Source organism: Sminthopsis crassicaudata, chromosome 3 (assembly GCF_048593235.1).
Source record: "Sminthopsis crassicaudata isolate SCR6 chromosome 3, ASM4859323v1, whole genome shotgun sequence".
Classification (NCBI taxonomy): domain Eukaryota; kingdom Metazoa; phylum Chordata; class Mammalia; order Dasyuromorphia; family Dasyuridae; genus Sminthopsis; species Sminthopsis crassicaudata.
The window spans coordinates 483,070,071-483,097,265 of NC_133619.1; the positions used below are offsets into that span (position 1 = coordinate 483,070,071).

The following is a 27,195-nucleotide window of genomic DNA, read 5'->3' on the forward strand; positions in this document are numbered from 1 at the left end:
CTATCACTAAGAAATAATATTTTAAAGTGACTGCCCAGTACTATATACCACTCAGATTTTTTGTAAGATTTTATAATTTTATTCAGTATTGCTGTTTGAAATTAAATGCTATGATGTTGAATGTGAAAATATTTGGAATACGGTTGATAATATTATCTTATAGGAAACAAAATGCTAATACCTTTACTAGAATTTTTTTTTGTAAATAGTCAGGATATAACTCCTTGATAAATAACTGTTATTAAAATTTAATTGTAACTCTTTATACCTTAAATACTCTAAATTAAACTTCCCCCCTTCCTGAGTTGGAACTTATGGAAATAAATTTGTCAAATATCATATAATGTTCTCCAGCTTATTTTTTTAAAAGCAGTATTCTATGTTGTTTTGCACAATTTATTCAGAATTCAGTTTTAGGCTTGCAATGTTTTACCAAGTAGCTTAGAATTTTGCTTTTCAGTGCCTTTACAAACATTGATGTTTAATTTTCCCATCTGTAAAACAAAACAGAGCAAAAAAAAAAAACTCTTCACAGATCTGAATTTTTTATTTTCATTTCATTAAAATTTCATTATTTTCATTTATTTTCATTATTACTTTTTTTATCACTTTATATTTTAAAATTTTGTTGGTGCTTTTTTTCCCCTGGAGTAATTTCTTGATATGCCTTTAATCTGTAATACTGAAATCAATAGATTAAGAGACTCGTATCTGAAATAGGCAAAATTTTGTGCACCTAGTTCTTAGAGACTCCTAATTTCTACTAGGAGAAAAGAAATATAATTTCATCATCTAATCTCTGGGACTAAGATTTTAAAAATGTTTTTAATTGGCATCTTTTATATCACTTTTATTTCCCATTGTAATGCTGGAACCAAGCATTATAATATCAAGCAATAATATTTTTTTAAAATTGGCATTTTCCTTTGCTTTTTAAAGAAATGTAATATACATTAAAACATGTCTTTTTACAAAGGCTATTCACCTGAAGGACTAAAAGTTCTACTCTTAGCAATGTAATTAAATAAGTATAGTCTTGTAGCGTAATTTAGAATACATCTTTATAAGTACAGTTTATATATATTAAAGTGTAAAATATAGGGTCTTCTCCCTCTTCAAAGGCCATATTTGTATATTTGTATATACACACATATAAATGTACACATCCATATATATGCCCATATTTGATATAATTTTTATTTAGAATTAGGTTTTTTTTGGTAAAGCTAGTTATATATACATATTCATAATATATAGGTATATAATATCTATTCACAAGTAACACTATTGTTCAATATAATTTACAGGAAGACCATGCACTCAGCTGCAGCTTCTGAACCCAGAACGATTTGCACGTCTTATTAAAGAAGTAATGAATTCATTTTGGCCTGGCAGAGAATTGGTAGTTCAGTGGCATCCTTTTGCTGAAGACAGTCATCATCCATCTGTTGTGTGGCTTAAGATGGTCTGGAAGAATCTCTATATACATTTTTCAGAGGATTTGTCTCTATTTGATGAAATGCCACTCATCCCTAAGACTACATTGGAGAAAAGTCAGACATTCATGGAACTTATTAGATTAAGAATCCCATCACCAGTTATTTTAGATGATGAATCTGAAGCACAGCTTCCAGAATTTTTAGCAGACATTGTACAAAACCTTGGAGGCATTGTTCTTAAAAAACTAGATCCTTCTATACAGCATCCTCTTATTAAAAAATATGTACATTCCCCATTACCAAGTGCTGTTTTGCAGATAATGGAGAAGATGTCATTGCAGAAACTGTGTAATCAAGTAGCTTCATTGCTTCCAACACATAAAGATGCTCTGAGGAAATTCTTAGCTAGTTTAACTGACATAAATGAAAAGGAAAAAAGAATCATTCAGGAATTGACAATATTTAAAAGAATTAATCATTCATCTAGTCAGGGAATTTCCTCTTTTACAAAATTGAAAGGTTGTAAAGTATTACATCATACTGCTAAACTTCCACCAGATCTGAGACTCTCCATTCCAGTAATTGATAACAGTGATGAAGCTACTATACGTTTGGCAAATATGTTGAAAGTAGAGCAGCTGAAAAGCACTGGATGTTTAAAGTTTATTTTAAAAGATATTGAAAATGGTTTTTATTCTCATGAAGAAACAACACAGCTTATGCTATGGGTTCTGGAACATTTGTCCTCTCTGAAAAATGAGAATCCACGGGTAATTGATTGGGTAATGCCATTAAAATTTATTCAGATTTCGCAAGGACACATTGTTTCAGCCAATGAACTTTTTGATTCTGATATTAGTGTATTGCAAGATTTATTTTATGCTGAAGAAGAAATATCTTTTCCTCCTAGTATTTTTACTTCCTCTTTAGACATTCTTCATTCTTTAAGACAGATTGGATTAAAAAATGAAACCAGTCTCAAAGAAAAAGATATCATACAAGTGGCAAAAAAAATTGAAGAATTACAAGTTAGTTCTAGCCCAAATCTAGATGCCCTTTTAAAGAAAGCTAAAACACTATTAATGATTTTGAATAAAAATCATACTCTTTTACAGTCACCTGAAGCAAAAGCAACACTGAAGAAGATAAAATGGGTTCCAACATACAAGGAACGGCCTCCAAATTATCCAGGATCATTAATCTGGAAAGGAGATCTTTGTAATCTTTGTTCACCACCAGAAATGTGTGACATATCTCATGCTACTTTGGTTGGTTCATCAGTTCCTCTTGTTGGAAGTATCCATGCAAATTTGGAAAAAGCTCTTGGCATATTCACAAAACCCAGTATAAATGCTGTCTTAAAGCACTTTAAGATTGTTGTTGATTGGCATAGTTCAAAAACTTTTAGTGATGAAGACTATTACCAATTCCAACATATTTTGCTTGAAATTTATGGATTCATGCATGATCATTTAGATGAAGGCAAAGAAGCTTTTAAAGCTTTGAAATTTCCATGGGTCTGGACAGGTAAAAAATTTTGTCCTTTGGCTCAGGCAGTAATAAAACCAATACATGATCTTGAACTTCAGCCTTATTTGCATAGTGTGCCTAAAACTATGGCAAAATTTCACCAGCTATTTAAGGTCTGTGGTTCAATAGAAGAGTTGACAGCAGACCATATTTCCATGGTCATTCAGAAGATATATCTTAAAAGTGATCAAGAACTCAGCGAAGAAGAAAGCAAACAAAATCTTCATCTTATGTTAAATATCATACGGTGGCTGTATAGCAGTCAGATTCCAGCAAGCCCCAACACACCAGTACCAATTCATTATAGCAAGAATCCTTTGAAACTTATGATGAGACCAATTCATGAATGTTGTTACTGTGATATTAAAGTTGATGATCTTAATGACTTACTGGAAGATTCTGTGGAACCAATCATTTTGGTACATGAGGACATACCCATGAAAACTGCAGAATGGTTAAAAGTTCCATGCCTTAGTACAAGATTGATCAATCCTGAAAATATGGGGTTTGAGCAGTCAGGACAGAGAGAACCACTTACTGTAAGAATTAAAAACATTCTGGAAGAATATCCTTCAGTTTCAGATATTTTTAAGGAGTTACTTCAAAATGCTGATGATGCAGATGCAACAGAATGCAATTTCATGATTGACATGAGAAGAAACATGGACATAAGAGAGAATCTTTTAGATCCAGGGATGGCAGCCTGTCATGGACCTGCTTTGTGGTCATACAACAATTCTGAATTCTCTGATTCAGACTTTATAAACATAACTAGATTAGGAGAATCTTTAAAAAGAGGAGAGGTTGATAAAGTTGGAAAATTTGGTCTTGGGTTTAATTCGGTATACCATATCACTGACATTCCTATCATTATGAGTCGAGAATTCATGATAATGTTTGATCCAAATATAAATCATATCAGTAAACATATTAAAGATAAATCTAACCCTGGCATCAAAATTAATTGGAGTAAACAACAAAAACGACTTAGGAAATTTCCTAATCAGTTCAAGCCATTTATAGATGTGTTTGGTTGTCAGTTACCACTAACTGTTGAAGCACCTTATAGTTATAAAGGAACTCTTTTCCGACTTTCATTTAGAACACAACAAGAAGCTAAACAGAGTGAAATCAGTAGTACTTGCTATAATACAGCAGACATTTACTCCCTTGTGGATGAGTTTAGCCTCTGTGGACATAGGCTTATTCTCTTCACGCAGAATGTCAATACCATGTTTTTGAAGTACTTGAAAATTGAAGAAACCAATCCTGGTTTGGCACAAGATATAATTATCATTAAAAAAAACATGTGTTCTTCCAAAGCATTAAAGGTACCTATTGTAAGTGTTTTAAAAGAAGCTGCTAAGCTCATGAAAACTTGCAGTAGCAGTAATAAAAAACTTCCTATGGATATACCAAGGTCATCTTGCATATTACAGATCACAGTTGAAGAATTTCGCCATGTATTCAGAAGAATTGCTGATCTGCAGTCACCACTTTTTAGAGGTCCAGATGATGATCCAGCTGCCTTATTTGAAATGGCAAAATCAGGACAAGCTAAAAGGCCATCTGAAGAACTACCACAGAAAACAATGGATTCTACTACATGGCTAATATGTACCTGCATGGATGTGGGAGAGGCTTTAAAATTTTCCCTGAATGAAAATGGAAGAAGGCTTGGGCTTGTTCCCTGTGGTGCAGTGGGAGTCTTATTTTCTGAAGCTCAAGACCAAAAATGGGTTGTAAAACAACATGTTGGGGAAGTTTTCTGCTATTTACCTCTGAGGATAAAGACAGGGTTGCCAATTCACATCAATGGTTGTTTTGCAGTTACTTCAAATAGGAAAGAAATATGGAAGACAGATACAAAAGGAAGATGGAACAATATATTCATGAGACATGTTATTGTTAAGGCCTACTTAGAAGCACTCAGTGTTTTACGAGAGTTAGCCATAAGTGGAGAACTAATTGATTATACTTACTATGCAGTGTGGCCTGATCCTGATTTAGTTCATGATGATTTTTCTGTGATATGTCAAGGTTTTTATGAAGATATAGCTCATGGGAAAGGTAAAGATGTGTCAAGAGTCTTCTCTGATGGATCTATGTGGGTTTCTATGAAAAATGTGAGATTTTTAGATGATTGTATACTTAAAAGATCAGACATTGGTCCTGCTGCTTTCAAGATCTTTTTAAAATACCTTAAGAAAACTGGCTCAAAGAATCTCTGTGCTGTTGAACTTCCTTCTTCGGTAAAATTGGGATTTGAAGAAGCAGGTTGCAAACAGATACTACTTGAGAATACATTTTCTGAGAGGCAGTTTTTTTCAGAAGTGTTTTTCCCAAATATACAAGAAATTGAAGCAGAACTTCGGGATCCTTTAATGTATTTTCTTTTAAATGAAAAGGTTGAAGAATTCTCTGGAATTCTTCGTGTAACTCCTTGTGTTCCTTGCTCTTTGGAGGGCCATCCTTTAGTCTTGCCTTCGAGGTTGATCCATCCTGAAGGACGAGTTGCAAAATTATTTGAAACTAAAGATGGAAGATTTCCTTATGGTTCCACCCAGGATTACCTAAATCCCATTATCTTGATTAAACTTGTTCAGCTAGGAATGGCAAAAGATGATATATTATGGGATGACATGCTAGAACGTGCAGAATCAGTAGCTGAAATTAATAAAAGGGACCATGCTGCTGCTTGCCTAAGAAGTAGCATCTTATTAAATCTTATTGATGAAAAACTAAAAATCAGGGATCCTAGAGCAAAGGATTTTTCTGCAAAATATCAAAAAATTCCTTTCCTCCCATTTCTAACAAAACCAGCAGGTTTCTCTCTGGAGTGGAAAGGTAGCAGTTTTAAAGCTGAAACTATGTTTGCAGCAACTGATCTTTATACAGCTGAATACCAAGATATAGTTTGTCTTTTACAACCAATTCTCAATGAGAATTCTCATTCATTTAAAGGTTGTGGTTCAATGTCATTGGCTGTCAAAGAGTTTTTGGGGTTACTCAAGAAGCCAACAGTTGATTTGGTTATAAATCAATTAAAAGAGGTTGCAAAATCACTTGATGGAATTACATTGTATCAGGAGAATATTACCAATGCTTGCTATAAGTATCTTCACGAGGCAATGTTACAAAACGAAACCACAAAGACCTCAATTATTGAACAGCTCAAAACTTATAATTTCATTTTAGTTGAGAATGCTTACGTTGAACCAGACAAAGTGTCATTTCATTTAAATTTTGATGCAGCACCATATCTATATCAGTTGCCAAATAAATACAAAAATAATTTCCGTGAACTCTTTGAAAGCATAGGTGTAAGATCTTCTTTTACAGTTGAAGATTTTGCTTTTGTTTTGGAATCAATAAATCAAGAAAGAGGTACAAAACAAATAACTGAAGCAAATTTTCAACTTTGCAGACGAATTGTTAGTGAAGGAATATGGAGTCTTATTAGAGAAAAGAATCAAGAATTTTGTGAGAAAAAGTATGGCAAAATATTACTACCTGACACCAATCTTGCTCTTTTGCCTGCTGAATCACTATGTTATAATGATTGTCCCTGGATAAAAGTCAAGGATACCTCTGTAAAATATTGTCATGCTGATATTCCTAGGGAAGTAGCTGTAAAACTTGGAGCAGTACCAAAGCGACATAAGGCATTAGAAAGATACGCATCCAATATATGTTTTACAACACTTGGAACTGAATTTGGACAAAAAGAAAAACTGACTAGTAGGATTAAAAGTATTCTTAATGCTTATCCTTCAGAGAAAGAAATGTTGAAAGAGCTCCTTCAAAATGCTGATGATGCTAAAGCCACAGAAATCTGTTTTGTTTTTGATCCAAGGCAACATCCAGTTGATAGAATATTTGATGATAAGTGGGCACCACTGCAAGGGCCAGCACTTTGTGTTTATAACAACCAACCTTTTACTGAAGATGATGTCAGAGGAATTCAAAATCTTGGAAAAGGTACAAAAGAAGGAAATCCTTGTAAAACTGGACAATATGGCATAGGATTTAATTCTGTATATCACATTACTGATTGTCCTTCTTTTATTTCTGGCAATGACATACTCTGTATCTTTGATCCACATGCAAGATATGCACCAGGAGCTACATCAGTTAGCCCTGGACGCATGTTTAGAGATTTAGATTCAGATTTCAGAACACAGTTCTCAGATGTTCTAGATCTCTATTTAGGTGATCATTTTAAGTTGGATAATTGTACAATGTTTAGATTTCCACTTAGAAATGGAGAAATGGCTAAAGTTTCAGAAATTTCTTCTGTTCCATCATCAGACAGAATGGTTCAGAACCTTTTGGATAAATTGCGTTCAGATGGGGCAGAACTTCTTATGTTTCTTAATCATATGGAAAAAATTTCTATTTGTGAAATAGAAAAGGCAACAGGTGCACTAAATGTATTGTATTCAGTGAAAGGCAAAATAACTGATGGAGACAGATTAAAACGGAAACAATTTCATGCATCTGTAATTGACAGTGTTACAAAAAAGAAGCAGCTGAAAGACATACCAGTACAGCAAATTACATATACCATGGATACTGAAGACTCTGAAGGTAACCTTACTACATGGCTAATTTGTAACAGGTCAGGTTTTTCAAGCATGGACAAAGTTTCTAAGAGTGTTATTTCAGCACATAAGAATCAGGATATTACTCTTTTCCCACGTGGTGGAGTAGCAGCTTGCATTACTCACAATTACAAAAAACCCCATAGAGCCTTCTGCTTTTTGCCGCTCTCTTTAGAAACAGGGCTACCTTTTCATGTGAATGGACACTTTGCTTTAGACTCAGCAAGAAGAAATTTGTGGCGTGATGATAATGGAGTTGGTGTTCGAAGTGACTGGAATAATAGCTTGATGACTGCCTTAATAGCACCAGCATATGTTGAACTATTGATTCAGTTAAAAAAGCGTTATTTCCCAGGTACTGATCCTACAATGTCAATTTTGCAAAATACAGCAATTCATGTTGTAAAAGACACTTTAAAGAAATTTTTGTCATTTTTCCCAGTCAACAGACTTGACCTGCAACCAGACTTATATTGTCTGGTGAAAGCACTTTACAGTTGTATTCATGAAGATCAGAAACGCTTATTACCTGTGGTAAGGGCTCCAAATATTGATGGCTCAGATTTACATTCTGCAGTCATTATCACTTGGGTTAACATGTCTACTTCAAACAAAACCAAACCATTTTTTGACAACTTGCTTCAGGATGAGTTACAACACCTTAAAAATGTAGAATACAATATCACAACACGTAAGACTATAGCAGAAAATGTTTACAGATTAAAGCATTTGCTTTTAGAAATTGGATTCAATCTGATATACAACTGTGATGAAACTGCCAATCTTTACCATTGTCTCATAGATGCAGAAATTCCAGCTAGCTATGTAACTCCTGCAGATGTCCGATCATTTTTGATGACATTTTCTTCTCCTGATACAAATTGCCACATTGGGAAATTGCCTTGCCGTCTTCAACAGACTAATTTAAAGCTGTTTCATAGTTTAAAGCTTTTGGTAGACTATTGCTTTAAGGATGCAGAAGAAAATGAGATGGTAGTTGAGGGACTGCCACTTCTTATTACCGTTGATAGTGTTTTACAAATTTTTGATGCAAAACGCCCCAAATTTCTTACAACATATCATGAATTGATACCTTCCCGAAAGGATTTGTTTATGAATACCTTGTATTTAAGATATAGCAATATTTTATTGACTAGCAAAGTTGCAAAAATTTTTGACATTACTAGTTTTGCTGATTTGTTATCCTCTGTCTTACCACGTGAATATAAAACAAAAAGTTGTACAAAGTGGAAAGAAAATTTTGCAAGTGAATCATGGCTTAAAAATACATGGAATTTTATCAGTGAATCTGTAAATGTGAAAGAAGACCAAGAAGAAATAAAACCAACTTTTGAGGTTGTTGTTGACACACTAAAGGACTGGGCTCTGCTCCCAGGAACTAAATTTACAGTTTCAGCCAATCATCTTGTTGTTCCAGAGGGAGATGTCCTCCTTCCTCTCAGTCTTATGCATATAGCTGTCTTTCCAAATGCCCAGAGTGATAAAGTTTTCCATGCTTTAATGAAAGCTGGTTGCATTCAGCTTGCTTTAAACAAAATTTGTTCCAAAGACAATGTGATTGTTCCTCTACTGTCAGCCCATACAGCAAACATAGATAATCCTACAAGCATTTTGAAGGCCATACATTATATGGTCCAGACTTCAACATTTAGAACTGAAAAATTAGCAGAACATGATTTTGAGGCTCTCTTAATGTATTTCAATTGCAATTTAAGCCACTTGATGTCTCAGGATGACATTAAAATTTTAAAATCACTTCCATGCTATAAATCTATTAGTGGCCGATATATGAGCATTGCAAAATTTGGAGCATGTTATGTACTTACCAAAACCATCCCTCCAGCTGAAGTGGAAAAATGGACTCTCTCCTCCTCATCTGCGTTTCTTGAAGAAAAAATGCACTTGAAGGAATTATATGAAGTTCTTGGTTGTGTCCCTGTAGATGATCTTGAAGTATATTTGAAACACCTTTTACCAAAGATTGAAAATCTTTCTTATGATGCAAAATTGGAACATTTGATTTACCTGAAGAACAGATTATCTAGCATTGAAGAATCATCAGAGATAAAGGAACAACTTTTTGAAAAATTGGAAAGTCTATTGATAATTTATGATGCAAGTAATCGTTTAAAATCTGCAAAACATTTTTATGATCGAACTGTGAAAGTTTTTGAAGTTATGCTTCCAGAAAAATTATTTATACCTAAAGATTTCTTTAAAAAATTGGAGCAACTCACCAAACCCAAGAATCAAGCTTCATTCTTAACATCATGGGTAATGTTCTTAAGAAATATTGGACTCAAATACATTCTTTCTCAACAGCAATTACTACAATTTGCTAAGGAAGTAAGTATGAGAGCTAATACAGAAAACTGGTCTAAAGACACACTGCAAAACACAGTTGATGTTCTTCTTTATCACATATTTCAAGAACGAACAGATTTATTATCTGGGAATTTTTTGAAAGAATTATCTCTAATACCTTTTTTATGTCCTGAACGTGCTCCTGCTGAATTTATTAGATTTCACCCTCAGTATCAAGAGGTAAATGGAACTCTTCCTCTTATACGGTTCAATGGAGCACAGGTGAATCCTAAATTCAAACAGTCAGATGTCTTGCAGCTGTTGTGGACCTCCTGTCCTATTCTTCCTGAAAAAGCAACACCTTTGAGTATCAAAGAACAAGAAGGCAGTACTCTTGGTCCACAGGAACAACTTGAACAAGTTTTGACTATGCTCAATGTTAATTTGGATCCTCCTCTTGATAAAGTCATTCATAATTGCAGAAATATATGCAACATAACAACTTTGGATGAAGAAATGGTCAAAACTAGAGCTAAGGTCTTACGGAGTATTTATGAATTTCTCAGTGCAGAAAAAAAAGAGTTCCGTTTTCAGCTTCGAGGAGTAGCTTTTGTTATGGTAGAAGATGGTTGGAAGCTTCTAAAACCTGAGGAAGTAGTGATAAATCTAGAGTATGAATCTGATTTTAAACCTTACTTATATAAACTGCCTTTAGAACTTGGCACCTTTCATCAGTTATTCAAACATTTAGGTACTGAAGATGTTATTTCAACTAAGCAGTATGTTGAGGTGCTGAGCCGTATATTCAAAAATTCTGAAGGAAAACAGTTAGATCCTAATGAAATGCGCACAGTTAAGAGAGTTGTTTCTGGACTGTTCAAGAGTCTTCAGAATGATTCAGTCAAGGTTAGAAATGATCTTGAGAATGTACGAGATCTTGCACTTTATCTTCCAAGTCAAGATGGTAGATTGGTAAAGTCAAGCATCTTAGTTTTTGATGATGCACCCCATTACAAAAGCAGAATACAGGGACATATTGGGGTTCAAATGCTTGTTGATCTGAGCCAATGTTATTTGGGAAAAGATCATGGTTTTCATACCAAGTTGATAATGCTCTTTCCTCAGAAGCTTAGGCCTCGTTTACTAAGTAGCATTCTTGAAGAACAGTTAGATGAAGAAACGCCAAAAATTTGTCAGTTTGGAGCATTATGTTCTCTTCAAGGAAGATTGCAATTACTCTTATCTTCAGAACAGTTCATTACTGGATTAATTAGAATTATGAAGCATGAAAATGACAATGCTTTCCTGGCCAATGAAGAGAAGGCCATTAGGCTTTGCAAAGCCCTTCGAGAAGGTTTAAAAGTTTCATGTTTTGAGAAGCTACAAACAACATTAAGAGTTAAAGGATTTAATCCTATTCCCCACAGCAAAAGTGAAACATTTGCTTTCTTAAAACGCTATGGCAATGCAGTAATTTTACTCTATATTCAACATTCAGACAGTAAAGACATAAATTTCCTGCTAGCATTGGCAATGACACTTAAGTCAGCAACTGACAATTTGATTTCAGACACCTCCTATTTAATTGCCATGTTAGGCTGCAATGACATTTATAGAATCAGTGAGAAACTTGACAGTTTAGGAGTGAAATATGACTCATCCGAACCATCAAAACTTGAACTTCCTATGCCTGGCACTCCAATACCTGCTGAAATCCATTATACTCTACTTATGGATCCAATGAATGTTTTTTATCCAGGAGAATATGTTGGATATCTTGTTGATGCTGAAGGTGGTGATATCTATGGATCTTATCAACCAACATATACATATGCAATTATCGTACAAGAAGTTGAAAGGGAAGATGCTGACAACTCTAGCTTTCTAGGAAAGATTTATCAGATTGATATTGGATATAGTGAATATAAAATAGTAAGCTCTCTTGACTTGTACAAATTTTCCAGACCTGATGAAAGTTCTCAAATTAGAGACAGTGCACCTTCTACCCCAACCAGCCCTACTGAATTTCCAGTCCTTGGACTTAGAAGTATACCTCCTATTTTCTCTGGAAAAGAGGGCCATAAAACATCTTCAAAACATCATTCACCCAAAAAGATTAAAGTAAATTCATTGCCAGAAATATTGAGAGAAGTAACATCAGTAGTTGAACAAGCATGGAAGCTTCCAGAATCTGAAAGGAAAAAGATTATTAGACGGTTATATTTGAAGTGGCATCCAGACAAAAATCCAGAAAATCATGATATGGCTAATGAAGTTTTTAAGCATTTACAAAATGAAATTAGTAGATTAGAGAAACAGGCTTTTATAGATCAAAATACAGATAGAACATCAAGAAGAACATTTTCAACAGCTTCTCGATTTCAGTCAGACAAATATTCATTTCAGAGGTTTTATACTTCATGGAATCAAGAAGCAACAAGTCATAAATCAGAAAGACAACAACAAAACAAAGAAAAGGGACCATCATCTGCAGGACAGTCTTATTCTCAACGGTTCTTTGTTCCACCCACTTTTAAGACTGTAGGTAATCCAGTTGAGGCACGGAGGTGGTTAAGGCAAGCTCGAGCAAATTTTTCCGCTGCCAGAAATGACCTTCATAAAAATGCTAATGAATGGGTATGCTTTAAATGCTACTTATCGACTAAATTAGCTTTGATTGCTGCTGACTATGCAGTAAGGGGAAAATCAGATAAAGATGTCAAGCCAACTGCACTTGCACAAAAAATAGAGGAATATAGTCAACAACTTGAAGGACTTACAAATGATGTTCATACATTGGAAGCTTATGGTGTGGATAGTTTAAAAACCAGGTACCCTGATTTACTTCCTTTCCCTCAGATTCCAAATGATAGGTTCACTTCTGAAGTTGCTATGAGGGTGATGGAATGCACTGCTTGTATCATAATAAAACTTGAAAACTTTATACAACAGAAGGTATGAAATGATTAAAGGGAACAGTTTTTTAGGTGGGGCTAAATATTGAACATGATGAATGCCAACAAACATTCATTTGGTTCTAATTCTGTGGGCTGAATTATCTTTTATGTAGGAGTTTTTGGAGTGTAATGCACAAAGTTAATACTAACTTTGGATGACATTAACATGAATTATGACAAAAACTCTGAGCCTCAAAGAAAATTTTTATGAAATTATAGGAAAATGAGTTATATAATTGTTAAATGTATGTATGAATGGTTAAAATGACATGTTATTGAACTGCACTTTATATAACCAAAGCTTAGCAATGTGTTAGATAAGGTGTTTTATGTGTTTCTTGTTAGGATGATTTTTATGTTTCCAACAGGGTATAATTGTTTAAGGAATTAATGTAACACTGGACATATTACTGAGCTAAACAAATAAAGAGAAGTTGTCTCTGGAATGAAGATTTCTTTCCTACATTTTTAATTGCTAGAACTTTTTTTTGACCCATTGTTCTCTTGTCAGCTGGCTCTGATTATAAATTTGTTCTCATTTTATATCCTCATAATGTTCAATACATTTGAATTGGTACAATATTTTAATTATAAAGCTTACTTGATTTTGCATTCATAGTACTTATGAAAGTGCACTAAGTGCACTTTATGCTTTAGTTTTAAAAGATTTTAAAATGTTTTCTTTTGTTTGTTTATAAGCTTCCTATTTAAAGATTTCATGTGGATAGCTCAAATGGGTGGTGGCAGTTTATTACCAGATGTTGATAATGTTATTGAAAACTGTTCACCAAAATAGCATTTTGAAGATTTATTATGTTTGTATACATATTCTTTTCATAAGCATAATTTGTATAGTATGGATGTACAGGTTGCAACTTTTGGATTTCATATGTCTAATGGTGCTGCAATATGATCTGTTTTTTTTTTCTTCTTTTGTCTTTAAGTATGGCACTTCATGATCTTTGGGGCTTAGTTAACATTTCAAATATTGCAAATTGTAATATCCTTGATAATGCCATTTACTTAATTTAATACTTTTTTAAAAAAAAATAGGAATTATTATTTGGAAATTTCCTCTCCTGCCAGATTTGTCCCTATCTGACATTTAATATTTATCATGATTAAATGTAATATATTTATTTACTTGTTAGCACAGTGAAAATGTAATTTTTTTCAGAATGTAAAAAAGAGTTCAGTGATAATGAGTTTACATAATTGCAATAACTGAAATTAACTCTTGCAATCCAAAACAAAAATATGCTGATATAGACTTATGCAATTAAGGGCTTAAGGAATGTGTTGAAACAATTTCACTATTATTGATAACAAAAAGAATGTTTGCTTCTTGGAAAAATGTATTGCTTCTGAATGTGGAGCCATGTAATTATTTCTGCTATTATATTAAGTGCCATAATTTTAATAAAGCAAACATACATACAAATAAAATTAATTGTAACTTTGCTTTTTGAGGACACCTTTTATAGCTTTGAAATCAAACTTCACTTTTGTACATTTCCACCTTGTAATGGAAAAACTACATGTGGAGGCTGCTAAAATTTGAAAATGGGGGCTTTGTTTGATTTTGGAATTTAAAACATGGATTTGGAGGATGAGTCTAACATAGGCTTAATCACATAGTAATTATTACTAATGATTACTGAGATATTTTGATATTTGTTTTCAGACTAGGTTTTTTTTTTTTTTTTTGTGCCTAATTTTCTGGAAACAGACCTCTTCACAATTTATTAACTCTTCCTTAGACAGTCAAGAGCTATTACCATTATTCACAGCCAACGTGGAATAGATATAGAAAGGACTTCTTATTCTAATATATTTTAATTCTAATATATTCTTATTATAATATAATTCTGATACAAACCTGGAGAGCAAGTCACTTAACTTATATGAAATTTGTATCTTTAAAAATCAGGATAATAATATTTATACCATCTGCTTCACTGTGTTGTAAATAAGGTGTTTTGTAAATCTTCAAATGGTATACATTTCTGTTTCTCTTACTGATATTAGTATAGAGAGAGGTAGTGTGGTTCATTGGTTAGAGAGCCAGCCTCAAAGCCAGGATGACCTGGATTCAAATCCTACCTTTGACACATACATATTCTATATGAGTTTAGGCAAATCATTGCCAAATCACTCTAGGCAACTCTCTTAAGATCATAAATTGCCAAGTTTTATCGGCAGAGTGAACTTCCTTCACTTACAACTCCCCATAGTAAGATAGGTTTAGATTTTATTGTAAGTAGGTTATGGATTAAAATCACATTTTGCTCTTAGGACCCAGCTTCGTGTTGAAATTGGAGTTTTGGAGTTGAGAGAATTAAAATCTCCAGTTAATGACTGAGAATCTTCATTAACAGATTTGTGTCAAATGTGCTAAATATATTAATCAGGGAATTTAAATTTATTTTTGCTTTAGACAATTTTAATGATAAATGAAAAATATGAGCTGGTTAAGAGAAATGTTTGAGAAAAGTGAAAGGAGTCCTTTAGACTAATAGTTTTTGAAGCAGGAGAAAGTTATCAGTATCACTGTTACCTTGATTCTTTTTCTTTACCATATTTTAGCAAAATATGAAGGACAAAAATCTTCAGAGCAGATATTTGGTAGAAATTATAAAGAGTAACAAAATAAACTATGCTTGGTGTAGTAGAAAAAAATCTGGTCTAGAAGTTAGGAAACCTGTGTTCTAGTCCTTGTTATATCTCTCAGTTTTATTACCTTGGATTGAGACAATTCTTCAACTTATTTTTGTATCTGTAAATTATGTAGCAACTGACAAAATGTTTTTAAAAGTTCTTGGTACATTATCTCATTTGATTCTCCTTAAAGGGTCTGTAATAACTGTTTTTCTTAATACAGAAAAGATAGAGGAGACTCAGACAAGTGACTTGCCACTATCAGATAGCTGTTTCACAAATGACATTTCAATTCCAGTCTTCTTGAATCCAAGTCTTACATTTTATCCACTATCAACATTTTTAAGATTTACTAAATGCCTTAACTTGGTCTTTCTAGCAAATTGTGAATTAGAGACAATTATTCCCACATCACAAATGAGGAAATAAACCCATTTGATGATACTCATAATCTTATAGCTAGTTTGTATAGGCAGTATCAGAGATGGATTTGAATACAAATATCTGTACTTGAAGTTAAGTAAGCATTTATTAAGTATCTAAAGATACAAAAACGAAAATGAAAATCTATCCTCAAGTACCTTACATCTCAGTGAGATGGGTGGGACAAAGAAAAGATACAACATATACATATAGTGTTTAGGAATTATGCAAGGGAAATTTTTTGGGGGAGGGATGGAGGGAGGAACTAGGAAGGTCCTCATGTAGGAAGAGGCATTGAAAAGAATAATTCTAATAATTTAAATAGAAAACATTCCAGGCATGGAGAATAATTTTCAAAAGGCATAAACAAGAAATAGAATGTTGTGTATGAAGTTAGTGCGGACAATAGAGTTGTGAAGACTAATGAAGACAGTACAGGGTTGGAACAAGGTTTTTGAATGCCAAACAAGACTATTTCATTTTAGAAATAATGGGAAATCACTAGAACTTCTTAACACAGTTAGATTGGTTTTAGAAATGTCTCTTTGATATCTATGTGGAAGATGGATTTGAAAGGGAACAGATTTAAGGCAAGGAAATAATTTGGAAACTTTTTGTATCCAGGTGATCAGGTGAAGATGTCTTAAACTCTGGAGGTAGCTGTGTGAGGAAATAGCAATGGATGGAGGTAAGAGAAGTAGAATCAACAAAACTTGGCATCTGTCTTGTTGCTGAAGATAAGGGGATGGGGGAGAGAGAAGAGTTAAGGATGAATCTCAGGTTTTGACAATGGATGATTAGGGTTGAAGGTGCACTTAAATAGGACATTTGGAAGAATTATAGTTTTTTGGAGAGAAATAATGAATTATATTTTGGGTAGGCTGTTTTTGATTTGCCTGAGGGATATCCATTTGGAATAAGTAAACTTGCAGCTAGTGATATGGATTGGAACTCAGAAGAGAGAAGATCTAGATATATTGGTCAGGTATTAATAATGATACTAATTAAAGCCAAAGGAGGTGATAAGATCCTCAAAAGAAAGAGCATATCTCTATGCTCTTTGATGATGATGAAGATGAAGTCTTCATGAAGGATGAAAAAGGAGTCTGTCTTGAGAGTGAGCAACGAATGAAGAACTAGCAAAGGAGACTGAGGCAGGGTGAAACAGATAGGACAAGAATTTATGCAAGAGAAAGCAATTTCAAGAAAATGAAGAAAAAATTGAATATTTTGAGAAATGATTGGCCCACAGTGTTAAATACTACAGAGAAGTCAAGGATGATATGAGAAAAGTTCTTCAGGTTTTCTGTCCACTACTGTTTTTGTAGGGATTGAAGACTAAGAATGGTTTTTTTCTTACATCTTTTAATAAAGCTTTTTGAGTGTTTAAAAAATGTAAAAACCATTCTTAGCTTATGGTTTGTATAAAAACAAACTCTATCTTCCATTCTCAAGCTGTAGTTTACCATTCCTGTCTCTAAACTATGCTGACTTTGCAAAATGAGGGGACCTGCTCAGTTAACAATGATAGGCATTTGGGAATATAAAAAGGAAATGTTGGTCATCCTTGTTGCTATTTCCTCCCACTATTCCTTCTACAAGCTATAATATTATAGGTTAATATTAGGGTTCAGATGAAGCTTTAAAGGATAGCTAATGTATTATAAAATATAGAAGGAATAATAAAAAACTATTGTATAGACTATAATGATAAGCCATATCTAAGCAAATGAAATTTGGAAGAGATACATTTGTTTTTAAAAAGTCAGGTTTGTACAACTACAAGTTGGGGAAAATAATTAAGTTTTGTGTAAAAATGGCTTGAGGGACTTAGTAAGAACAGTATGATGTAACAGCCAAGAAGGCAAAGCTAATTAATAGGGACTTAAATATCTAGTATGCAGTGAATCTCCCTGTGTACCACTCTAGTCAGACCGAATCTGGAATATGTTTAGTTCTAGACCCCATTATTATCAGAAGGGCATTTAAAGTGTTATATGGAAGAAGAATTAATTCTGTTTATTCTGTTTGGCTGAAAAGATTGGATTAAGATAAATGAGTTCCAGAGGACTAAATTTCCACATGATCGGAGGATTTGCTTTGGAATAATAAAACCTGTTGAAAAATGAAAGGAATTGCCTCAGGAAGTAATAGTTTTTAATTAGTGGAGGTCTTTAAGAAAAACCAGATGATCACTTGTACTGTAGACTGCTTCAGATATGGGTTTGTCCAAATGACCAATGAGATCTTTTCTAACTTGAGAGTGACAAACAGATCATGAAAATTAACTTTGAGTATGTGGAGTGTGAAAAAGAGACACAAATACAATTTGAATTCTTCCCCTGTAAAGGACTGAAACTGAATTCTATTCTTCACTATCATATCTTCCCTCTATACTTATTTCTGCTTCTTTGTGGCCCATCACAATGCAAGGTAATAAATTATGGGCAATCAACATATGCTGATTAGGAAAACATAGATATTTTATCAGTATTTCAGCATTAAGGATTATTAAAATTAGTTTATTTTGATTTACAATCTGATTTGACAAATGATCTATAGATCTTTATGTGTTGATCTCCTGATCTACAGATCTTCATCACCAGTTGCCTTTTGGCCATTTTAAATTTGATGTCCTATGACATCTCTAGTTTATTCCTTGCTCTTCATTCACATCCTGGTTATACATTGTCTTGGCTGTGACAGTAATTTCTAATTGGTTTTCTTTCTCAGTTTTCTTAATAAGTTGGTCTCTCCTTGCCTTTCCAATCTATTTACACTCTACTCCTCTCAATATATTTCACAATGCAATTATGTTGGACTTATGGAGACCCCCATCTCCATGCCTTTGCACAGGCTTTCCTCCATGCCTAAAATGTTCTTCCTTACATTATTTTCTTGGCTTCTTTCAAGGCTCAATTAAAATGCCGTTTTCTAAAGAAATCTTTCCCCAACCCCAAATTCAGCGCTATTGTCTTTTCCTCTGAGATTATTTTCATCTAGTTTGCATATATTTTATCTTACTTATTTTTCCTCTTGAAGTGCTTAACACAACAGCATTTAGGAGGTGCTAAATAAATGTTTGCTGATTATGTTATAACTCCCTAAAAAAAAACCAAACAAACAAACAACTTAACATCAAATTTAGTTAACTCAGCTAATTTGGTGGCTCAGTTTCTCAGGCCATTATCAATTTATAGACTCAGGGACCTTCTCCAAGTGAAATCTGAGTACTTAATCCCCTAGAAACCTAAGGAGTCTGGCAGGAAATCAAACATGCCTCATTAGAGCATTGTTACCTCAAAGAGCCTTTTTAGTTTTACCTTGCTTTGGAGGCACTGGATACTTTACATATTTCAAAACAGAAGCATACTAATCTTTAGAGAATTTGTGTAAATAAGTCTACTTTGCCCATGCCACCAAATAAATTCAGTTTGAATGTGTTAAAAATCCCCAGAAAATAGGATTCCTAGTGAAGTCTGATGGACTTTTTTTTTTTTTTTTTTGATAGGATTCAGAGATAGCACACTTAAGAGACTTTAAGAAAATGAGTGCATAGGACATTTTTCTAATCCTCTTTGTAGTTTCCCAAACACTTAACACTTTTTTTTTTAAATTTAAACCCACGTTTCCCAAAATATTGTAGCTTGTAATATAATGATAGAATCTAAAATGATGGTTTGGTGAGGAGAGGATATTATGAGGATGATTAAAGATTTGGGGAAATTTGGATCAAAATAAAGGATATCACAATGTTAAGGAAAGATAAAAAATGGGCCAAATATATAGCATGGCTGTATTGTTATGCCTCAGTTTCCCTGAAATGTTCTACCTCAGTTTCCCTGAATTGTTCTGCTTCAGTTTCCCTTTTGGCTACTTCCCCTTCTTGACCATTAAGACTGACATTAAGACCTGGCCACTCTGGCATTTCAAAGAGTCATAAAACTCCAGATGGCTTTTCTCAAATACTTAGATGGTACTCTATCTTTCTGGCTCAGACTTACTGTGTCCAAGCTTCTTCCCTCCAAACTTATCAGAATTTATGATCCTTCCTTCTTCATCCCCAACCTGTAAGAATTAAAAAGTTATGGTACTTTCCTGAAACTTCCACCCACCCTAGTATTCTACTCCCCTTGCCTTTGTTTCCCTAATTGCTGAAGTCCTTGCTTGTTTCTGGCTGCTTTGATGCAAGAGTCCCATCCAGCTGGCTGGCTAGTATGGCTGCCAGTTTCAAACTCTCCTCTATTAAAATATTAAAAACCCTCATCTCTGTCTTGCCTCTGTTTCTCTGGCATTACAGTATGAGAGACGGTATACAAAAGATATATATCAATATATATGTATATGTGTGTGTGTGTGTGTGTGTGTGTGTGTGTGTGTGTGTGTGTGTCCTAAGGATATGAATGGACAGGATGGAGATTATATGTATATGTCAGAATCTGTGTATATACTGTGTGCATGCATGTGGGGGAGAGGGAGGGAGATGGAAAGGGAAAAGAGGGAGGAGAGATGAAAAAGTGATAAGTGTGAAGGAGAGGGAGGAGATTTGGGACTAAAAGGGAAAGAGAGGGAGGAGACATAAATTGGGTTTGCATAATGGGAGTTGAGAAGTGGTGATGGTGATTAGGGATGGAATAAGTAGTGTGAGATAGATGGGGATGTACACATGGAGGATGCATCCCTTTCTTTTAGAATAATAAAATTTGAATTTTTTTGGAGCAGTTTTAGTTTCCTGTTAGCTTTGGTTTGGTGCCCCAGTCACTTCTATTACATACATACACATATAGTATAGGTCATTAGAAATGAATTCCACACAGTGATGTAACATTTCATTGTGTATTTACATGTATGGGGAGGGAGATGAGGAAATAGTTACAATTAACTCTTCATTCTGATGGAAATTAAACAGTTCAGTGTTGCAAACAAATTCTCTTCATTTCCTTTAAATGCAGCCTTAAATTCAAGTCTTGATGCCACCTCCAGAACAGAGTTTCATCCAAACATTTTCACTGGCAGTTTTTCTGAGTTCAGTTCAAAAAGTTTGCGTGTGTGTGTGTGTGTGTGTGTGTGTGTGTGTGTGTGTGTGTGTGTATTTCCTTCATCCATTCCCAGAAGTAAGATATACACTCCAGCTCTCATGATCGAGAATAATTATTTAGTGAGAATTGTCAAGTTCACTGAAATGTGCCTTGACAATTTGATGGCATGTTCAGGTGCTTTTCTGACAGACACTACTGTTTTCTTGGCAAGTAGAACCCACTCCAGCCACTGACAGGTAAAGCTTTCCATCTGGGCACACACAGATTTCATAGAGTCTCTGGGAGCTGCCAGGGTGACTCCGAGTCCCCTGAACCAATTTAGGCAAACACACAGTGGCAGCATCCAACACAAGCTGTGTATGAGAAAAAAAATAGATGAGAAAGTCAGAGTCATAATGAAACAGACATAGTCATAGCAAAATGAATGAATGTGAAAAGGAAGGAGATTGCAATTACGGATGAATTTTTAAACATCTATTAAGGTCCTATAATGTGCCAGGCATTATGCTAAAGTCTGGAAATAAAATACAAAGACAGCATCTCCCCCAAGAAATCCTAGTAGATATTTGATTTGAAACTGATTTCTACTCATTTCTATCTTCTGTCTTCTCATCCAGGAGGGAATTAAAGCTTTTCTTCCCTTCCCCTTCTGTTGGATGGAACTTTTCCTTGCTCAATGAGCTCAGCCAATTTTGAGAACTGTTTATCCAGTCCTGTTTGGCAACACATGATTATGTTAGCATTACAATGACTAAGGAAGCTTGTGTCCAAGATTCTGTTAGTTTGTAGGAGCTGAAAAACACTGGGAAAAGAATTGCTACAGCTATTCATAGAAGGCTCTGTTTCTGCTCTCTGGGCTCCTTGAGTAGGGGGGAAAGTACATATTTGGAGCAGTTACATGGAATAGAAGTGTTTGACACTGCAGGATGCATGTGGTAAATAGACAACACTTGTAAGGGTAGCTAAACCAGATTAAAATGTAAAGGAAATACTTAACAATCAATGAAAAATATAATAAAACATAAATGATTTTAATATGTGATTTTCTAAGTCAATGAGCAGCCCTCAAAAATCCTTATGTATAGTTTAGTAGCCCCAGTTTCTATTTGAGTTTGACAATGTTGGTATAGAAAGAAGATCCCAATGTTCATGCTATATTCAAACACATTGATCTAAGTAGACTCTGAGATCCAGGCTTCTGAAGTACAGTTCTTAATTCAGAAAACTTTCCTGGGAACAACACAATTCAGGTCTAGTTGGAACTGATGTGGTTGGAATGCTCTCAATTCCTGTTGGTCAAGAGATTAGTGGCAATAAGAGAGTTGTTAAGAATCCTCTTTAGATCGGCTGCAGGTTTAGGAGTCAAAGAATTCACTCATTCCTGAATTATTAGTTGCAAAATGAAAGTTTATTATTGGATAGAAATCAGTTTGCCAGCAGACTGACTTCTATGGTGTCAAAGATTTATTGGGAAATGAAATTTTGGAGCTGAGAATGCTTTCTCAGGAGCCAGAAGGGTCCTGACAGCTGAGCAAGCTACCTAGGGCCATCTGCAAATAATGAGTCAAGATACTGTCCCTTTTAAGGAGTCCTGGGGCTTCAGGAGCCGAGGTTTCCAGGCTTATATTCTTAAGTTTTCAACCTGGATCTTCTATTGGAATTAACAACACTTCAAAGAGGTGATTTTTGACTAGGATTTTTAATTGAATCAAAGGCTCTGGCATCCTGGAAAAATAACTTATCTAGGGAGGTGGGATATGCCTTTTTCAGGAGGGACTGAGACTCTGAAAGGGATCACAGATCAAAAGGAAATACAGTTTCTTAAAGAGAACACAACTTTAGTTAAAAGTTCCCTCTCGCTTCAGTATCATTATTCAAATACAAAAATACTTTGAGTGGCATAAAATAGCTTTAAGTGAAACACATTTACAATATATTTTTTCAGGCACATTGACATCATTAGGACTCATTGGCTTGTATTTTTTCTAATTAGGGTCATGTGTAAGTGGGAAACACATTCAGGGCCTTGATTAGTAATTACACCCTTCTAGCACACATAAGTGCCTTGAATGCTTTTTGCCAACAATGATAAGAATAAGGAAAATGTAATTTTCTCAATTTAATCTCTGAATTGCATTGTTTCTAAGTATAATACAAAAAGTATTAGTTTTCTTTTAAAATTTTTTTCCCATCTGCTAGCAAAGTGGGGGAATATTGGATTAGGATTCAGGAAAACTAGAAGCAACGATCACTCTACTATTTCTCTGTGGTCACAGCCTCTGTTTTCCCATTTGTAAAGTAGGAAAAATAAACATGTGCCAATTCTGTTAAAGTTTTGTAAAGTATTTTACAAATATATCATTTTATCCTACAAGAATCCTGGAAAATAGATTCTATTAATTCCATTCTACAAATAAGGAAACTGTGGCAAAAAGAAGGTAAGTGAATTTTCTAATCTGTTTTAGATTTTCTTGTCCTCTGTAAACTTGCCAGACTGTAATTTTCATAAAGATAAGAATGCTGGTGTACTGGAAATAGTGTTGAACTTGATTATCATTCCAGATTATTTTTTATTTGCTAGGCATCTAACTTTCTAACTTTCAGTTCCCTTGTCTATAAAGTGGGAATGATAATAATTGCACTATCTTAGGGAGTTTTGAGGAAAATATTTTTTGGATGTCTAAGTGCTATAGAAATGTGTATTATTAAAACTTTTATTAATAACCAAAAGGGAGCACAAAGGGTTCTACACATGATTAATGCATGAGACATGGCTTCAAAATGAATCAGTATCCTCCAGAATACTCTGGAAATAATAATGAAGTGTTCATGCAGATCAGGAGGAGAGTCCTCCTGTGCATGTTTAGAATATGTCTATTCCTCCATCTCCCAGAATAAAAGAGCATATAGTTCATTGTAATGACAAGCTTAAGAGTTCCAGCCCATTATTTTTCTGGTTAGCTATTTCTTCCCATATTTAAAAAAACTTGAGTTTGTCTAATGATTAATTTTTCAAAATACTTTCATAGCCATCATTCCATTTGAAGATAGTTTGATAAAGGTTATGGAGACTCTAAAAGGTTAAGATATTTGCTTAATTTTACCCACAGACTGGGGGCAGTGCAGTGACACAGTAGATAGATTACCAGACTTGGAGTCTGGAAGACTCATCTTCCTGAGTTCAGATCTGGCCATAGGCTGCAGCTATGTAATCTTGGGCAAATCACTGAACTCTGTTTGCCTTAGTTTCCTGATATATAAAATGAGCTACAGAAGGGAATGATAAACTATTTCAGTATCTTTGCCAAAAAAAACCTCAATTGGGTCAGAAAGATTTGGGCACACTTGAAAAATGACTGAAAAACAACAAAACCCACATATTTATTGTAGCGTGCTGTTGTCTCCAGAAGCTGCCGGATCGCTCTCTGGGAAGAGATCTGCTGTGTCTACTCAAATCTTTCAGACAGATTCTTCTTCCTGTAGTTAACCGTTGTCTCCAGGCAGTTGCTGTTAACTCTTGTCCTTAGAAGTGACTTCCCTTCCTGCAGAGAGCCCCGTCAAGCCTGATGCAATGCAGAGTCTTTTTTTTTATCTCTGGGAGTCCTCTCTTTTATTCTCCCAGAGAATGGGCGTGGGATAATGCAAGGGCTTCTGGGAAGAACCACCTCAGCCAATGAGCCTGCTCCTTCCATCAAGTCAACCTGAGTTCTCACCTTGTAATTGTCCAACCTGAATTCTCACCTTGTCACTATCCAGACAACCCGAGTTCTCACTTAGTAATCCTAACAATTTATGGCAGAGAAAGGGAACATATCATAGTAAATAGAGTTGGCTCAAAAGTGAGGAAGACCTGAATTCAAGTCTCACCTCTGATACATATAAGTTATATGACTCTAAGGAAGTCATTAACTCCTCAGAGCCTAGGCAACATTTAGCTCTTAAAACACTGAAGTTGTAGAGAGATTTCTACTCAATATGTATTGGTTGAAGTTCTTTACTGGGCATATCCTTTACTGAAGAAACCACAGATTTAATAAAAATAATATGCTTGATAGCAAATAATTCATTCTGCTGAGTGGACTGAAAAGGAGTCCTGACTACTCTCTTTATGGTTAAATCATGAAAGCATACAGCACAAATATTTTCTTTGGAGGCGTCTGTAAAGATTGTTGGTCCTTTAAGAGGAACCTTAGAAACCTTTTCTTCAAAAATCCATCGCCAATTATGTAGTAGCCAGGTTATCTTTAATGGATATCCATGTGCAAAATTTGGAGCGGTGGCCAATAAAATTTGCCATTCTGGGATGGTCTCACAGCATACATTAATTTGTGCATTAGTATAGAATGTGTATATTTTTTCAGGACTTATTCCAGATAATTGTATTACTCTCTTAATTGCCTTTAATAAAATTCTAGCCACAAGCACTGGGTAAGGAGTAAGGCTTTGTTCTGGTTGTGCTGGGAGGTTCACCCACTCAATCACCCTGTCTCTTTGATGAAGGACTGCTGTGGGTGCCTCTTTTGTAGGAAAAACTGATATTTCCAAGGGTTTTTGAGTGACTCTTTCAACCACTTTGGATAAAGCCAGTTCAACTTCTCTCAAAGCCTCTTATGCTTCTTTTGTAAGCTGGCGTGGTGAACTTAAAGCACTGTCTCCCCTTAAAATGTCATATAGAGGTTGCAGTTGATTGGTAGTTAAGCCTAACACTGGACACATCCATTGGATATCTCCTATTAATTTTTGGAAATCATTTAAGGTGTTCAACTTCTCTGTTCTTAAAGAAAGCTTTTGTACTGTGAGTGTCTTAGGATATACTTCATATCCTAAATATTGAAAAGGAGCATGTCTTTGAATTTTTTTCTGTAGCTATATGCAGTTTGTAGTACTTTAGTGTGTCCATGGTCTTTTGTAGACATGCTTCTAACATTTGTTCCTCAGGTGCACATCCCAAAATATCATCCATGTAATGTAACAATATTACTTTTGGAAATGCTTTTCTTATTGGAGCAAGAGCAGCAGCAATATACATTTGGCACATAGTAGGGCTGTTTTTCATTCCCTGTGGCAAAACTGTCCATTCATATCTTTTATAAGTCTCAGCCAAATTAACACTAGGCACTGAAAAAGGCAATCTTTTCATACCCTCCTTATCTAGAGGGATAGAATAGAAACAATCCTTAATGTCTATAACCCATAGAAGCCATTCTCTTGGCAACTGAGTAGGAGATGGAAGTCCAGGCTGAAGAGTTCCCATAGTTTTCATCTGTTCATTTACTCTTCTTAGATCAGTTAACATCCTCCATTTCCCAGATTTCTTTTTCACCACAAATACTGGGGAATTCCAAGGACTTAGAGAAGGCCGCAAGTGTCCTTGGTCAAGTTGTTCGTTCACTATGTCTAATAAGGCCTGAATTTTATCACTTCTTAAGGGCCACTGTTCTACCCACACTGGTGAATCAGTCTTCCACTAAATAGGAACTGGTGAAAGTGCAGGTAGGCCTTCAACAGCAGCCCTGCCTAAAAAGCCGAAATGCTTATTTTTAATCCTATCTGCTGTAAAATGTCTCTTCCCCACAGATTGAAGGGGATTTTTTTCAACCACAAAAGGAGTAAAAACTCCTGTTTCACCTTCAAAAATAAGACCTGGAAGTCCACTATGTGAGTGGACATGCAAGATATAAATTTTGCCTGGATGTTTTCTCACTTGCTCTTGAAGTTCCTTAAAGAGCTGATAAATATTAGAGGCTGCAAATTTTATTTGGGCTGTGGCAATTCTTTATACTACACCTACTGAATAGGCTGAATCAGTAATTATATTTATGTTTCCTGGGTAATATGTAAGAGCTAGCATGATAGCAAATAATTCATTATGTTGAGTAGACTGAAATGGAGTCCTGACTACTCTCTTTATGGTATGAGAGTATACAGCACAAATATTTTCTTTGGAGGCATCTGTAAAAGATTGTTGGTCCTTTAAGAGGAACCTCCCTCAGAGCTGGAACCTTCATTTTTTGCCTTTGTATATCTAATACCAGGGCAATTGTCTGGTATAAGGGAGATATTTAATTTATGCTTGTTGACCAGCTAATTGATAGAAATAAGTTAACATCAGATGAAGGAAAACTAATTTTATTGTATTCTGCCCTGATGAGATGTCATCTAGGATATCCTATGAGAGAAAAGACATAGACAATATGCAGCATGTCCAAAAAATGTTGCT

General features: G+C 34.6%; 2 protein-coding genes across 9 annotated transcripts in view; one reads left to right on the forward strand and one right to left on the reverse strand.

The window, feature by feature from the left end:
* SACS (sacsin molecular chaperone) overlaps positions 1-14,301 on the forward strand; it is an 80,330-nt gene extending 66,029 nt beyond the window's left edge. For all 4 annotated transcript variants that reach the window (XM_074303660.1, XM_074303661.1, XM_074303662.1 and 1 more), the window contains one exon: positions 1,308-14,301. In XM_074303660.1, coding sequence (XP_074159761.1) covers positions 1,308-12,859 — 11,552 coding nt within the window. In that variant the 3' untranslated portion in view covers positions 12,860-14,301. The remainder of the gene's footprint in view (positions 1-1,307) is intronic.
* Positions 14,302-20,760: 6,459 nt separating this feature from the next.
* SGCG (sarcoglycan gamma) overlaps positions 20,761-27,195 on the reverse strand; it is a 307,721-nt gene continuing 301,286 nt past the window's right edge. For all 5 annotated transcript variants that reach the window (XM_074303664.1, XM_074303665.1, XM_074303666.1 and 2 more), the window contains exon 8: positions 20,761-21,328. In XM_074303664.1, the coding sequence (XP_074159765.1) occupies positions 21,146-21,328 (183 nt within the window). In that variant the 3' untranslated portion in view covers positions 20,761-21,145. The remainder of the gene's footprint in view (positions 21,329-27,195) is intronic.